Consider the following 15,130-nt stretch of genomic DNA (forward strand, 5'->3'; position numbering starts at 1 on the left):
GCTGGGGACACTGGGGGGGACCTTGCTGTGTGCTGGGAGCTCCTGAGCACAGCTCCAAAGCCAGAGGGGCTGAGCAGGGCTCTGAAATGGGCTGGGAACAACTGACAGAGTATGGCTGAGCACAGGGGTTACTACACGTTTACTCCGTGTTTACTACTGCTACAGTCACTGCAGCAGGCAGGAATTCACTGAAATGGAGTTTGCACACTCTGATCAGAGTTTGCCACGGGCAGCTCCGAACTGGACGGGTTTGCTGCAGGGGCAGCTCAGAAAACAGAAGTGTGGCTGGCACAGCTGAGGAAGCAGAAAAGCTGGGAAATGAAAGCCCTGGGAGCAGAGATGGGAACAGGGAACAGCTCCTACCTTGGTCTTCTTCTCAGGGCTGGGGGGCAGCTCCTTGTTGGGAGGAGCTGAGATGTCGTTCCCGCTCACGGCCTCGGCTGCTTGGGGCTCCTCTGCCTTGCCTGGGGGAAGGAAGGCACATCTGTGAGTTTAAGCTTTTTTTTTTTTTTTTTAAGATATGTTTTTTAGTTTGCTGTTATTCAACACAGCAGCAGCAGGAGACAGAACTGACACAGCACAGGTTGGTGTTAGTGGAAAATTTCCTGAACCCCAGAATACCTGCAGGAAGAAAGATTTTCCCTGTAAAAGGACAGGTTCATCCAGGTGCTGTTAGATTCCAATTTCTCACATGATCCCAGTGGGAAAAGCCAGCCAGCAGATGAAGGAAACCTGTGGTTTACTTTAAATAGCAAATCTTCTCATCTTTAAGTTGTTACAAGAAATTGTTGGAACATGGTAAAGTCCAGATTTTACACTTATCCTGGAGTGGGGCTCTGTTCCCAGCTATCCCCATTGTTACAGCTGTTCCTGCTCCACCTTTCCTCTGCCTACATTCACACCTGGAGCCCTCAGGGAGCAGCCAAAGGGAGCACCAGGAAAGGTCACACAGATCACAGGTGCCAGCCCCAGACCCAACAGCACAAGGAGCTGGAGCTGCTGGACAGATCCAGAGAGGCCCCGGAGCTGCTGCAGGGCTGGAGCCAGGCTGGGAGAGCTGGGAATGTTCATCTGGAGAGGAGAAGCTCCAGGGAGAGCTCAGAGCCCCTGGCAGGGCCTGGAGGGGCTCCAGGAGAGCTGGAGAGGGACTGGGGACAAGGCATGGAGGGACAGGACACAGGGAATGGCTTTAGCTGAAGGAAGGTACATTTAGATTGTTTATTAAGAGGAAATTCTTCCCTGTGACGTGCCCAGAGCAGCTGTGGGTGCCCCTGGATCCCTGGCAGTGCCCAAGGCCAGGCTGGACAGGGCTGGGAGCAGCCTGGGACAGTGGGAGTGTCCCTGCCATGGCAGGGGTGGGATGGGATGGGATGGGATGGGATGGGATGGGATGGGATGGGATGGGATGGGATGGTCCTCAATGTCTCTTTCCATCCAAACCACTCCAGGATTCCCACAAGAGCAGGACCATGGAGATCCCATTCTGGCAGACACTGACCCCTCACTGGAGCTGTGTTACAGCACAGAGCTCACAGCCAATTCCAAGGAGTACCAGTTTCCCTGTCATTGTTCCTTTTGGCCATTGTCACACTGCCTGGGGACAGGGAACACACCAGGCTGTTCCCTGAGGGGCAGGAGAGCAGCACCCCCTCCTTGTGTCCTCTACAAAGCCAGAACCCAAACCAGCCCCAGCACTGCCCTCCAACCCAACAAATCCTTCCCTGAGGAGCAGTTTCCCCACGTTTTCTCCCCAAATCCCTGAAATCCCACAGCAGCAAGCAGCAGCTTCCCTACAAATCCCTTCCAAGCCCTCCTTCCCCAGGGCGCAGCTGCACAAGCACCCTGCCCTGGGCTGGATCCTGCCAGGATCCTGTGCCAGGAGCCCAGCATGAATTCCTGCAGCATCTCCCCTGTCATCTGGGGATTCAAATCCAGCCTTATCCGTGTTGGACGCTGCTTTTTATAACCCTGAACAGATTGTGACAAGGCCAGGCTAAGGATTCCAGCAGTAAACAGCCTGTTCTCCACATCTTTTGGAAATTGCAGTTTCTGTTCCCTGCTCTCCTGCCTGTCAGACTTGACAGGAGCATCTCAGAGGATGCCTCAGTCCTGGTACAAGGCAGGAAAATAAAATCACCCCGTGCCTCCCTCCCACCAGAGTATGGGTTGCTGTTTTTGTGTTCTGACTTCAGGGTAAGCTCAGGATAAGCCTTTTTTCCCCCTGAATTGGTTTAACCCCTTCCTGCCCATCTGGCCTTCCAGTTTTGCAGCACTGGGGTGAGCATCCTGGGCACATAAGAGGGTTGTGAAGGAAAATCAGCAAAATGTAGAGGCTGAACACCTGCTTTAATGCAAAATCCTTGGGAATTGTGTCTGTTCACCTGGAAAACCTGTTTTTATTGCAGCTGATCTGTATTGGCTGCTCTCTGATTCCTCCCCTGCATTTCAATAATCCTTTCTCTCCTGGTTTCACCTGTCAGGTCCATGCACAGCAATGCCAGCAGCAGCAGTTGTCAGCAGTTCCCTCTCCTGAAACACAACTCCTGCCCATTCCCTTCTCTCTGCTCCCAGAACTGCTTCGTTTGGAGTCCTACCAGTCTCAAATATCCCCCACATCAAGGTGACTTCCAGTGGTAAAAGCTGCTGTCATTAATTATTTCAGCTAATTCAGCACCAACACTAAACCTCTGCCTGATGAGGGGTTGCAGCACCCATGACAAGAATTCCCAGCATCAGGGAGTGCTCCTCAAATCCTGCAACACCCAGAGGGTCAGGATCTGAACTCCAGCAGCTCCCACATTTCTGAACCAGTGACAGCATGAATTTCATGTTATTTCATGTTGCTTAATAGAAGGTGAATAAAAACCAGCACAGGACACAGGGAATGGGTTCCCACTGCCACAGGATAAGGTCAAATGGGATATTGGGAAGGAATTGCTCCCTGGGAGGGTGAGCAGGCCCTAGCATAGAATTCCCAGAGCAGCTGTGGCTGCCCCTGCATCCCTGAAGTGTCCAAGGCCAGGCTGGAGCAGCCTGGGACAGTGGGAGGTGTCCCTGCCACGGCAGGGGTGGCACTGGGTGGGCTTTGAGGTCCCTCCAACCTAAACCATTCATCATCATCATCATCATCATCATCATCATCATCATTATTATTATTATTATTATTATTATTATTATTATTATTATTATTATTCAGGGGAATTGGGTAGAGACCTTCTCTACTTGAGGGGCCACAGCTCAGGCTCCATCTCTCTGAGACTCTGACATCCCAGGACACACAACCCTGCCCCATCCCCCAGGGATTACAGAAGGAGAGCTTTGGGGTTTAATATTCATTTGTCCTGTGCTCATCAGGACATTTCTCTCATTCATGGTTTAATTACGAGGCTGTTCTCAGAGCAGAGAACTGGCACCATTTCCTAGTTCCTACAGGGAATATTAGGCAAAGCTGCCAAACCTTAATCAAATTTGTTCATTACGCTGCAAGAATTATTTGGGAGACTTTTCAGTTTGCCCGCTCCCCAGGCAGAGGAGAAGGCCTGGAAGGTGTTTGAAAGGCATTTGGTTGGAGCTGCCGTGCCCTGAGCTGAGTCAGCAGCACCAGGGCAGCGCTCGCAGGGCCAGGGGCTCCAAGGAGCCAGGGAAGGACATTCCCATCTGCCACCCCATGGATCCCTCCAGGCACAGACAGCAGCAGCTCCTCCCCACACTGCTGGCACTGTGCTGCCAGCGCCTCCATCCCCGGCCCTGTCCTCACCACTGCTGCTCCTGATGGGGAAAATCACAATTCTTGGCATGTCCCAACAGGTTCCTAGAGCAACACTGCAATAAATGATTCCTATCACTTTTCCTATCATGATTCCTAACAATAAATTACTCCTAGCATTTTTTTCTGTCATGATTCCTATCAATAAATGATTCCTATCATGATTCCTATCAAGAAATGATTCCTAGCATTTTTCCTGTCATTATTCCTATCAATAAATCATTCCTGTCATTATTCCTAGCATGAAATCATTCCTATCATTTCTCCTATCACGATTCCTATCAAGAAATCATTCCTATCATTTCTCCTATCATTATTCCTATCAAGAAATGATTCCTAGCATTTCTCCTATCATGATTCCTATCAAGAAATCATTCCTGTCATTTTTCCTATCACGATTCCTAACAATAAATCATTCCTGTAATTTTTCCTATCATGATTCCTAACAATAAATCATTCCTAGCATTTTTCCTATCACGATTCCTATCAATAAATCATTCCTATCATTTCTCCTATCACGATTCCTATCAAGAAATTATTCCTATCATTTCTCCTATCATTATTCCTATCAAAAAATGATTCCTAGCATTTCTCCTATCATTATTCCTATCAAGAAATGATTCCTAGCATTTTTCCTATCATGATTCCTATCAAGAAATCATTCCTGTAATTTTTCCTATCATGATTCCTAACAATAAATCATTCCTATCATTTGCATATCATTATTCCTATCAATAAATCATTCCTATTATTTCTCCTATCACGATTCCTATCAATAAACCATTCCTAGCATTTTTCCTATTACGATTCCTATCAATAAATTATTCCTATCATTTTTCCTATCACGATTCCTATCAATAAATCATTCCTATCATTTCTCCTATCACGATTCCTATCAATAAATGATTCCTATCATTTCTCCTATCACGATTCCTATCAATAAATCATTCCTATAATTTCTCCCATCACGATTCCTATCAATAAATCATTCCTATCATGATGAAGCTCTTGCACAGGGTGCCCAGAGCAGCTGTGGCTGCCCCTGGATCCCTGGCAGTGCCAGGGCCAGGTGTCCCTGCCATGGCAGGGGTGGCACTGGATGAGCTTTAAGGTCCTTTACCCCAATCCCCCAGCCCAGCTCCTCCTGATGCTCAGGGTGTTCAATCTTCCTCTGAGCATCTCCAGCAATGGAGATTCCACAGCTGGGAGCTGCTGCTCCTCTGTCTGATCACCCTCCTGGTAAAAAAAATAGAAAGCTAAAATCTCACAGTTCCCAAATTGCTGGCAGGAGCTGTTTTACAGCTTTGCTGAAATCTCTCAGCAGTCACCCAGCACGGTTTGCTTTCAGCTGCTGCTGTTATTTTCGTTTGCTGACCCACATTCCTATCCTGGAAAAGCAGAACTGTCTCCTCTTGTTCACAACTCCCCTGCCACTGATGACTTTGCAGACACAACCACAACCTCCTCCCTGCCTCCCCACATTCCCTGTTCCAGGCTCAGGAGTCTCATTTGGCCACTGCCTGGGCCAGCTCCCCCAGGATTATTTATTTATTTGTTTATTTATTTGTTTATTTATTTATCACAGCTCTCATTCCAGAGAGCCCCTGGAGGACCAGGTGTGCACTGAGACGTTGGACTCAAAGGGAAGCACATGGAATTATGGAATCCCAGGATGGTTTGGGATGGAGAGACCCTAAAGATCATCAACCCCCTGCCATGGCAGGGACACCTCCCACTGTCCCAGGCTGCTCCAAGCTCCAGCCTGGTCTGGGGCACTGCCAGGGATCCAGGGGCAGCCACAGCTGCTCTGGGCACCTCTCCACCCTCACAACCAGGATTTTTTTCCATTTATCTTCGCCTGACCTTTCCCTCTTTCAAACACTAGGATTTATGAATTAACAGAGTTTTTTTCTTTTGTTTTCTCTTTCTGGATTCCTCCAAGTCCCTGTGCTGGAGGAAAGCCACGCAGAATTATCCTTATGGCACCTCCATCCTACAAATCCAGTGTGGAGTCCCAGCTGGTGTGAGGTGATGCTGAGCTGAGCCAGGAGGGAGCAAACACAAACCTTCAGCTTGGCGTAACAGCTCTCACAAAAGCTGCAACTCCGTGTGAAAAACCCAAACAGGCACAAAGCCTGAAAAGCTCTGCTGTTTGTATTTCCTGAAGAAGTAAAATGAGGCAACAGCACTTACAGAAATGCACCCAGGAGGATCTTTTTGAAGTTAAACTGTGTTACTGCACTGATTTATAAATCACAGAGCTCAGGAGCAACGCCTGTGGGCAGCTCAACACCAACCAGCAGTTTAGGAAAGAGCAAGAACTCCCAAAAATCCATCCTCATGCCAAAAGGCAGGCCCTGGTAGGAGCTGTCTTGGGCTCCTCTCACCAGGCCAGAGGTGTTCCTGGCAAAGGCTGGATGTGGAACCCCATCCTGCTTTTTGGGCTTTGCTGCTCCTCGTGTCCCATCCAGAGGCTGCTGGCCCTGCCCAGGCTCCCCAGGGCATGGGAGCATTCCCAGCCCTGCCAGAGCCCCAGGAGAGTTTGGGCAGCACTCCCAGGGACGCCCAGGGTGGGATTTTGGGGTGTCTGGGCAGGGCCAGGTGTTGGATCAATGATGCCTGTGGGTCCCTCCTGCCTCAGGACACTCCCCATTTCTCTATGATTCCTTCCTCCCTCTAATAAAGGAGATTTCCATGGGTGTTTGAGGCTGCATCCCCAGATGCTGTCCCTCCCAGCTGTCCCTGTGGCTCTGTGTGGCAGTCCCTGTGTCACCTGCCCTGCCTGCAGCTGCAGCCCAACGTGAACCAGGCCAGGCATCATCCCCAGATCCCCAGCCAGGGATATTTAGCAGGCTAAGCTCAACTAAAACATCATTCAATGAAACAGCTCCATAATTCTCATCGGGATTACAGTCATCAGCTGAAAATCCATTAAGAGAAATAGATTAAGCAATAAGGCAATGACCATCCTTGTCTTTACTCTCCCTCTTGAACGTAAACAAGCCCTGAACAAAACCTGCTCATGGGGAACCACAGAGAGGGGCCAGCTCCTTCCTCATCCTCAGCTCCTTCCTCATCCCTCAGTTCCTTCCTCATCTCCTTCCTCATCCTCAGCTCCTTCCTCATCCCTCAGCTCCTTCCTCATCCTCAGCTCCTTCCTCATCCCTCAGTTCCTTCCTCATCTCCTTCCTCATCCCTCAGCTCCTTCCTCATCCTCAGCTCCTTCCTCATCCTCAGCTCCTTCCTCACCCCTCAGCTCCTTCCTCATCCTCAGCTCCTTCCCTCATCCCTCATCTCCTTCCTCATCCCTCATCTCCTTCCTCACCCCTCAGCTCCTTCCTCATCCTCATCTCCTTCCTCATCCCTCAGCTCCTTCCTCACCCCTCAGTTCCTTCCTCACCCCTCAGCTCCTTCCTCACCCCTCAGCTCCTTCCTCATCCCTCAGCTCCTTCCTCATCCCTCTGCTCCTTCCTCATCCCTCATCTCCTTCCTCACCCCTCAGCTCCTTCCTCATCCCTCAGCTCCTTCCTCATCCCTCTGCTCCTTCCTCATCCCTCATCTCCTTCCTCATCCCTCAGCTCCTTCCTCATCCCTCAGTTCCTTCCTCATCCCTCAGTTCCCTCCTCATCCCTCAGCACCCCAAAGGAGCAGCTGCATCCCAAAACCCACCCTCAAATAAAGCTTTTTTGTCTAAGGCTCTTACAGAAAAGTATCTACAAGTACAACAGATCTTGGTTTGAACAGAAATACAACCCTGAGCTGCTTCCTCCTCCCCAGAAAAGGCAGAATCAACATCTCCTGCTTGACCCAAATGCAGAGGGCTCAGCATTTCATTTGGCAACAAATGCAACTCAGTCAATGTGTACATTTTCCCTGGTTATCAGGAACTGAGAATAAATCAGATGTCCTCTTTGCCTGCGTTTGTAAACCTAAGGATTGTTAAGACTCTATTTGTACCCCAGCAAGAGAAATCCTAAATCAGAACAACCTGAAGTGCCTCCCTCTTTTATCCAACAGGGCATGACTGGAATGGTGAGGCTGCTCTGAGTAACAGCTCCCACCACAGTGACAGCAAACCCCCCTGACCTGCAGCTGCCTTGGGCAGGACACCCAGGGAGGAGCAGGCACGAGACAGAGCCCAAATTCCATTTCAGGCTGGCCCTAAAGCTGCTCTGAATGCTGGTGAAACCCCAGAGAATGTCCAGGTGCCACCTGAGCTGGGGCAGTGCTTGGGCCAGGGCACAAGGGGATTTACAGGGAATTCAGAGATTCCCAGACTGGTCTGGGTTGGGAGGGACCTTAAAGCTTCAGTGCCACCCCTGCCATGGCAGGGACACCTCCCACTGTCCCAGGCTGCTCCAAGCCCCAATGTCCAACCTGGCCTTGGGCACTGACAGGGATCCAGGGACAGCCACAGCTGCTCTGGGAATCCCATCCCAGCCAGGAATTCCCAATTCCCAATGTCCCATCCATCCCTGCCCTCTGGCACTGGGAGCCATTCCCTGTGTCCTGTCCCTCCAGGCCTTTGCTCAAAGCCCCTCTTCAGCATTTCAGTGTCTGAAGGCATAAAACTGTCCCACACTGTTCAAAATGTGAAATAAAGACAATCCTACCTTGGAACAGCCAAGCACAAAGGTGTCACTAATGATGCAATGAATTCCAGGGAGGTTCCCCAGTATCCCCCAGTCCCACCCAGGCCCAGAGCAGCTGCAGTCACTCATGTCTTTTTTCTCCTATGACAAACACATTTCCTGTGCCCCCACACCACCAATGCAGTGTTGGCTTTTTACAGTTTTTTTTTTACATTCCCAATCCCAGCACTCACTTCAATCGGTGCAAACCTGAGGCCAGGGCTCTCACACCCTCATGCTGGGACTCCTGGATTCTGTACTCCTCTAAAACTCAGTGTTCTGCTGAAAAAACATCCTTCAGGAGACTGGGAGTTAGGCTGGACTTCATGGAGTACAAAAAACCTGAGCTGGAACCCAGGATGGTTTCCTGATGCAAAATGAGCTGGTGTTGGGTGGGACAGACCCAACCTGCAATTCCTGGTGTTCCAGAGCAGGAAACATTTCAGGGAGAGGCCAAGGCAGTGAGAGAAGGCAGAAGTGAGGGCAGTGCTGAAGGACATCCCTGCTGGAGGTGACACAGGGTACAGATAAATGCCAATAAATCACACAACACTCAGGTGTCACACCTGTCCCCAGGGCTGGGAACAACCTGGCCAGGGAGATTTGATTCCTGAGGGAGCTGGGCAGGTGCTGGGGCTCAGCTCTGAGCAGGACTAATCTGCAGCCAGGATCTCCTGGCTGAAAATAAATACCCATCCTGGGCACGCCAGGGCTTGGACTGGGAGCATCTTTGGGGCAGCTTTTAAAATGAAATTAAAATAAAATTAAACTACATGTGCCATCACCAGAGGGGCTTTAAGGTCCCTTCCAATCAAACTATCCTGGGATTCTGTGATCACACCAACACCCACCTGTCTGCAAGGAAGAAAAGTAAGTTTTATTACAATTCTACCAATTCTTTCTATTAAAAGAACACAAGAGGAGCAGATATTTAGCAAAAAGTCCCACAACCCTGGAGGGGCAGAACCAAGGAAGTCTGCTGTAAGTGGAGATACCATACAAATGATTGGGATCAGACTGCACAATTCTTAAGGTATTTTTAGGCTGACAAAAGGTGCAAGTGACAGAATTTGTTACCCCAGGCGTGAGCACTGAGGTCAGGGTGAACAGACAGAGCAGGCAGACAAAGAGAGGGGTTAACAAAAAGCAGGAGAAAGCCTTTGTGTCAGATCAAATGGAGGCTCTGAGCACTGTGCCTGGTGAGTGGACGAGAGCTGCAAGGGGAGTGCTGGGATGAGGCTGATGAGGATCTCAGGACAGGAACCGAGCCTGAATGAAAGGCACAGGAGGGATTTAGCACCAGCTCCACCTTCCAGCCTGCACTGCCTGCTGGGGGAGTTATTTTTACTATAACCACCTCTCTGCTGATTAACAGGGGAGACGGAAAAATCCTCAGTACAGAAAGCTGGAAAGCTTTTCAGGAACATCTGAGGAACTTCTGTCTGGTTCTGAAAATCCTCTAAACTGCACATATAGAAAACATTTCATTGCATTTACTGCTTTGTTTACTCCCAGGAGAGGAAAAACCCAGAGATTAAAAGAGTAAAAACTACAAAGAGCAGAAAATAACTTTTCAAATTCTACGATACTGATGCCCGTGAGAGCTCTGCCAGCTCAGTTATCTCTGTATCAGCTCACCCAGACCTGTGATTGTGAGGACAACAAACAAGCTTTCATAATAAAGATTGCAAGAGCAAAATTTTAAACCAAATGCTAAAAAACCCTTGGCAATCTGAATAAACCATCTGCAAAGCACAACCCAGCCAGAACACTGGGAGCACTCCCATCTCAGTGACCTTTCCATCACTGATGCTCAGCCCCTCTGGGGAAAACATGTCAATCCACTTCAGATGAGGTTTTAAATGTTTTGTCTGATTTAAAAATCCCACAGAGCTGTGCTTTCAAACAGCTGTCCCTTGAGCTGGACAGAATTCACCAGCCAAACCAAACTGGGGGTCCAAGTTGCCCAAAACATGAACCTTCTTGCTGATTTGTCTTGTAAACTAAACCTTGGTGTCAGGGCAGGTGTTGGCAAATCCCATTACCCCCAAAAAAGTGGGACATGGAAAGTGTCAGCAAACACCATCACCCCCAAAAAACAGGGACGTGGAAAGTGTCAGCAAACACCATGACCCCCAAAAAAATGGGACATGGAAAGTGTCAGCAAACCCCTAAAACTGTGACATGAATGTTGTCATCAAACCCCAAAAAACCTGGGACGTGAAAGATATCAGCAAACTCCCAAAGATCTGTGACATGAAAGGTGATGGCAAGCTCCTTCACCCCAAGAACTCTGACATGAAAGGTGTGCACAAATTAATCATTTTTAGGTTTTTTTCTGCTCCACATTTGCTGTCAATACCACTTTACTCCTGCCACGTTTCAGTTCCCAAGACAACTGATGGCCCTCTCACGTTTGGGTACAAAATCAAGCCCAGGTGACCACGGAACACGAGGGTCTGACCTGAGTCCAAGGAAACCTCCCCAGGTGTCCTGTCCAACCCTGGCTCAAGCCAGGATCACCACAGGGCAGCCAGGGGCTCCCACCTGCCTGCCAGGAGCTGACAGCTCTGCTCAGGTTCCAAGGAGCCAGGGCCACCCGAGCTCATTAAAATCTGTCCCTGGAGCCAACTGTGAAGAACCAGGGAACACTGAGAGGATGGAAAGGGAAGGATCTCCCCATCCTCAACACCCCATCCCTGGCAGTGTCCCAGGCCAGGCTGGACAGGGCTTGGAGCAGCCTGGGTGAGGGGAAGGTGTCCCTGCCCATGGCAGGGGTGGCATGGATGGGCTCTGAGGTCCCTCCAGCCCAGCCCCAGCCCATCCTGGGATCCTGTGGTTCAGTGAAAAGGTGAGACATGCTGGAAGACCACAGAGGGGAGTTTGTACTGCCCAAATGCTCCCCAAACATGAGGTTGGGAACTGAAGCATCTAGGGAGATAAGTGGAGAAAGCAGAACTCCCATTAGGCCCAGCAGTGCTGAGTGACCAATGGCTGGGGGGCCACGGCCAGAGCCCAGCAGTGAGAGCAGCCAGAGCGACCATGGGGTGTCACTCACACACCACAAACCCAGGGCTGTGAGAGCACAGCCCCTCGGGGCTGCCCTGCCCCGCTCAGAGAGCTCAGCTCACCCCAAGAGTTTCGGGGCTCCACCTGAGGAGCTCTATCCCCGCACACCTGAGCTGTGCCTTCCCCTCCCTCACCCCAAGAGTTTTGGGGCTCCACCTGAGGAGCTCACTCCCTGCACACCTGAGCTGTGCCCTCCCCTCCCTCGACAACGCGACACTTTCCATTTCACATCAGCCCTCCCAGCTGGCTACAAGAGGATGCAAAAATTCTCTTGCAAATCTTTTGTCGTTATCCCCTGACACATTTTCTCCCCTCTCGTTAATGCGGGCGGCAGACAAAGCACAAACACCGCGGTCGCATCCAAAATCTGGGAAAAAAGCAGGTTTATTGCTGGCTGGGGCTGCCAGGGGGGACACAGAGATGTTGTTCCAGGCGGGAGAACAAAGATTAACTACTCTTCTCACACATTTAAAATCCGGGAAGAGTGACCTCATACACCACAGCACCATTGAAACAACAAACCCCATAGAACACAACAAGCTGCTATTGACCCTTGGAATGGGAACGGCTCCATTCAAACGGGGGGTTTGGGAAAGAGCTTCCAGAAAGTGACAGGGAAATTCCACTTTGAATTTCAGCACCGGGAAGAGCTTAACTCCATAAATCATCGCACCCATCGCTCTTGTGCTCCCCTCAAACTGAGTGCCAGAAGCTTACGGGAAAAGCACAACCCGCAGATTTTTTTGGCAGGGGCTGAAAGGGTTTAACTTTGCTATCACCCTGCTTTCACAATGCAGCTCGTGATCTGGGGTACCTCTGCTCGGGGGAGGTGTGGCAGGAGGGGACCCGGGGGACACTGGCGGGGACCCCTGTGGATGCCACGGATCTGAAAATCCATCGCTCAAATTTAGGATCCTGACAACCCATTAACAGCTGCTGCTGCACCAGACGCTGAGCAGCCAGCCAGGCAATTAATTTTCCCCTTTTCCCCTCCGCTTCTATCCGTACAGAGCCATCCTTTGTTCTGCCTGCCGAGCGCGGCGGTGCCGGGCTCCCAGGTGCGCTCTGAAGTCACTGAGCACTCCCAGCTCCTGTCCGCTCCCTGCCCGGAGAGGTAAAAATTACTGACATACCATCACGTGGTAGATCTCCTTGCTTGGGAGACGGAGAGCTCTGCACATTGCTGACCTCGATTTCTTTCCTCTCCAGAGGAGCCGCTTTGCCGGGCTCCGGCTCGGCGCCTTTGCCTTTGGGAGCATCGAGCCCCGGCGCTCCATCGCCGCCGTCCCTCTTGTCCCTCTTGGCCGCCGCCTCCTGCCGCTCTTTGTCCTGGCCGCCGAGCTCGGGGATCTGCTCCAGCTTGCTGTGGAAGGCGCTCGGGCTGCCCAGCTCTTTCTTGAGCGAGTTGCTGCCGTTCCACTCCTCTCGCTTCTTGGCGGCCGGCTCCTCCCGCGCCGGGGCCGGGGGCTGCGCGCCGGGGCCGGGGCTCGGCGGGGCCGCGGGGCCGCCCAGCGCCGCCTGCTCCTCCGCCACCGTCAGCGAGCGCTTCATCGGGGAGCTCGGCTTGGCGGCCGTGGGGCTGCGGCTCTGGGTCAGGCTGCTGTTAGGAGAGAGCAGCCCAGTGGCGACGTCTTCTCTAAGCACCGGCTCAGGGTATTTATCGGCCAGGTTAAGGGTTAGGGGCACCGACAAGTGAGAGCACTCTGACATCGCACGCCTCATCGCCTTCCTCTGGTGGGCAGCCCTGGCCAGCAAACTGCCCTCAGAGCCCAGCTGCTCCTCCATCTCCTCCTCCAGCTCGGGGCTCTCGCTCAGGTCGCTGCTTTTGGACTCGTCCTGGGCCAGCTCCACGGTGGTGGTCGGAGGGGCGGCTTTGGCCGCGGGAGCGGGGGAACGGAGCCCGCTCTGCCCGGAGCTCTCGTTAAGCACCCCCAGGACACAATAGCCGGGGGCTCCATCTTTTTTCGCGGCCGCTTCTTTAGAGCCCGAGTCGTTCGGCAGGATGGGCTGGAAATTGGGGTTCCAGACGCTGATTTCCTGCTCCTTCATGTATTTGCCGGCATCGCTCTCCGGCACGGAGAGATGGGGCAGCTTCGGCTCCGGCTGGCACTTGGTCTCCATCCCAGCCTTACCCACGGCTTTCTCCTGGTCGGTGATGGCTTCATTTTTACCCAGCCCGGGAGCGGCTTTTTCAGCTGCCGCCTGTCCCACGCGGAAATCGGTGGCTTTAGGGTTCCCGAAGTTGCCTTCAGCAGAAGGAAAGGTTTCCGAAATCAGGGACCAGCTCTCAAGGTGACCTGCAGCCGCCTGGTATTTCTTGCCGGGCACCTCAAATTCTCTTTTGTCTTTCTGAGCTATTTTTAGCTCTTTGTCTAGCTTTCCCTCGAAGAAGCAGAGCTTGTCCTCATCCGTGAAACCGGCGTTCTTAACGAGCCCGTCCTTAATCGGTCCCCCCGAGTTCACGTTCAAGCCAATCTCGTTAAGCTTCCCCTCCGTCCTCTGCCACTCGAATTCGGTTTTGCCGAAGTCTTTCGGGGACTCCATGCGGTGGAAGGCGGCCGGGAAGCTCTCGGGGCTCTTGCCCTTGCCCAGCGGGCTGTACTCGGGCTGCTGGTTGGAGAGGGACATCGCGGCGGCTCCGCGGCTCCGCTGCAGCGCTCGGCGCGCCGGGCTCGCTGCCGTGACGACACGGCGTGCCCCCGGTATTCGTGACAAACCCCGTCCTCCCCACCCCCTGCGCCGTCGCCTTCACTTACTGCAGGCAGCCACTAGTTCAAAAGAAACCGGCAGGTTGCATCCTTTTGTGCAGAATCCTCCGGAATTCACTTGGGGAAGGCGAGCGCCCGGCCCCGGGCTGAGGCTGCCGGGGGTTTATCGGCTCAGGGGAAGGGTTTTGCTGTCAGCAGCCTTTGGGGGGTCCCGACACGTTTGGGGGGATTTCAGCCTCTCCCTTTGCTCTGCCAAGCTGTGCTGCGATCGATGCTTTGATCGGTATCAGTTCCTGCTGATGAGCCATTCCAAGAACACGCAGGACCCGAGGTCAGCAATTCCCCCCAAACCAAACCAAGGCACGGCCCCCCCAGCCCAGCCCCGGCAGCACAGCGCAGAATGAGCCCTTTCAGCACAAGGGCTTTGTTTTCTGTGAATTTTAATATATTCTTCTGGAGTCAACAGTGATCACAAGTCCTGCTGTAATGAGCATTTCACAATTCACAAACCGGATCGCTCCCGTAAGCAAGAGGACAAAGCTGAAAAGGATGTGATGGGATGTGTTTGGAAAGGTCCTGGAGTCTCAAATACAGCAAGATTCATTTTCATCATATTTTTATGAACACGAACATATCTTACAATATTTTTAGCTGACGTAAAGATTCCACATATCTGTGTTTTGAAACAGCCTCTCTGGGTGCACAGAATTTGCCAGACAAGCCAGACATGTGCCCCAGCTGACAAAAATACAAACTTCATTGCTTGCTGTCCGGGCTGCAGGTGGATTTTTTCTGTCACCCTTCACCCACACCAGCACTGCACACTTTGTGTTGGTCCATCCCAGTCCAGTCCCAACACCTCTGATGTGCCCTCCTCAGGCACCCCTGTTCCAGCACCCCCATAGGGCTCCTTCAGCTGGGAGTCATGATTTGGACACCACTGCCCTGGTTAAACC

General features: G+C 51.9%; 1 protein-coding gene across 7 annotated transcripts in view; it reads right to left on the bottom strand.

Moving 5' to 3' along the window:
* MAP4 (microtubule associated protein 4) overlaps positions 1 to 15,130 on the bottom strand; it is a 152,711-nt gene that overhangs the window by 22,953 nt on the left and 114,628 nt on the right. For all 7 annotated transcript variants that reach the window (XM_059489636.1, XM_059489802.1, XM_059489470.1 and 4 more), the window contains one exon: positions 364 to 464. In XM_059489636.1, coding sequence (XP_059345619.1) covers positions 364 to 464 — 101 coding nt within the window. The remainder of the gene's footprint in view (positions 1 to 363; positions 465 to 15,130) is intronic.

The sequence above is a fragment of the Ammospiza nelsoni genome, chromosome 1 (assembly GCF_027579445.1).
Source record: "Ammospiza nelsoni isolate bAmmNel1 chromosome 1, bAmmNel1.pri, whole genome shotgun sequence".
NCBI classification, from domain to species: domain Eukaryota; kingdom Metazoa; phylum Chordata; class Aves; order Passeriformes; family Passerellidae; genus Ammospiza; species Ammospiza nelsoni.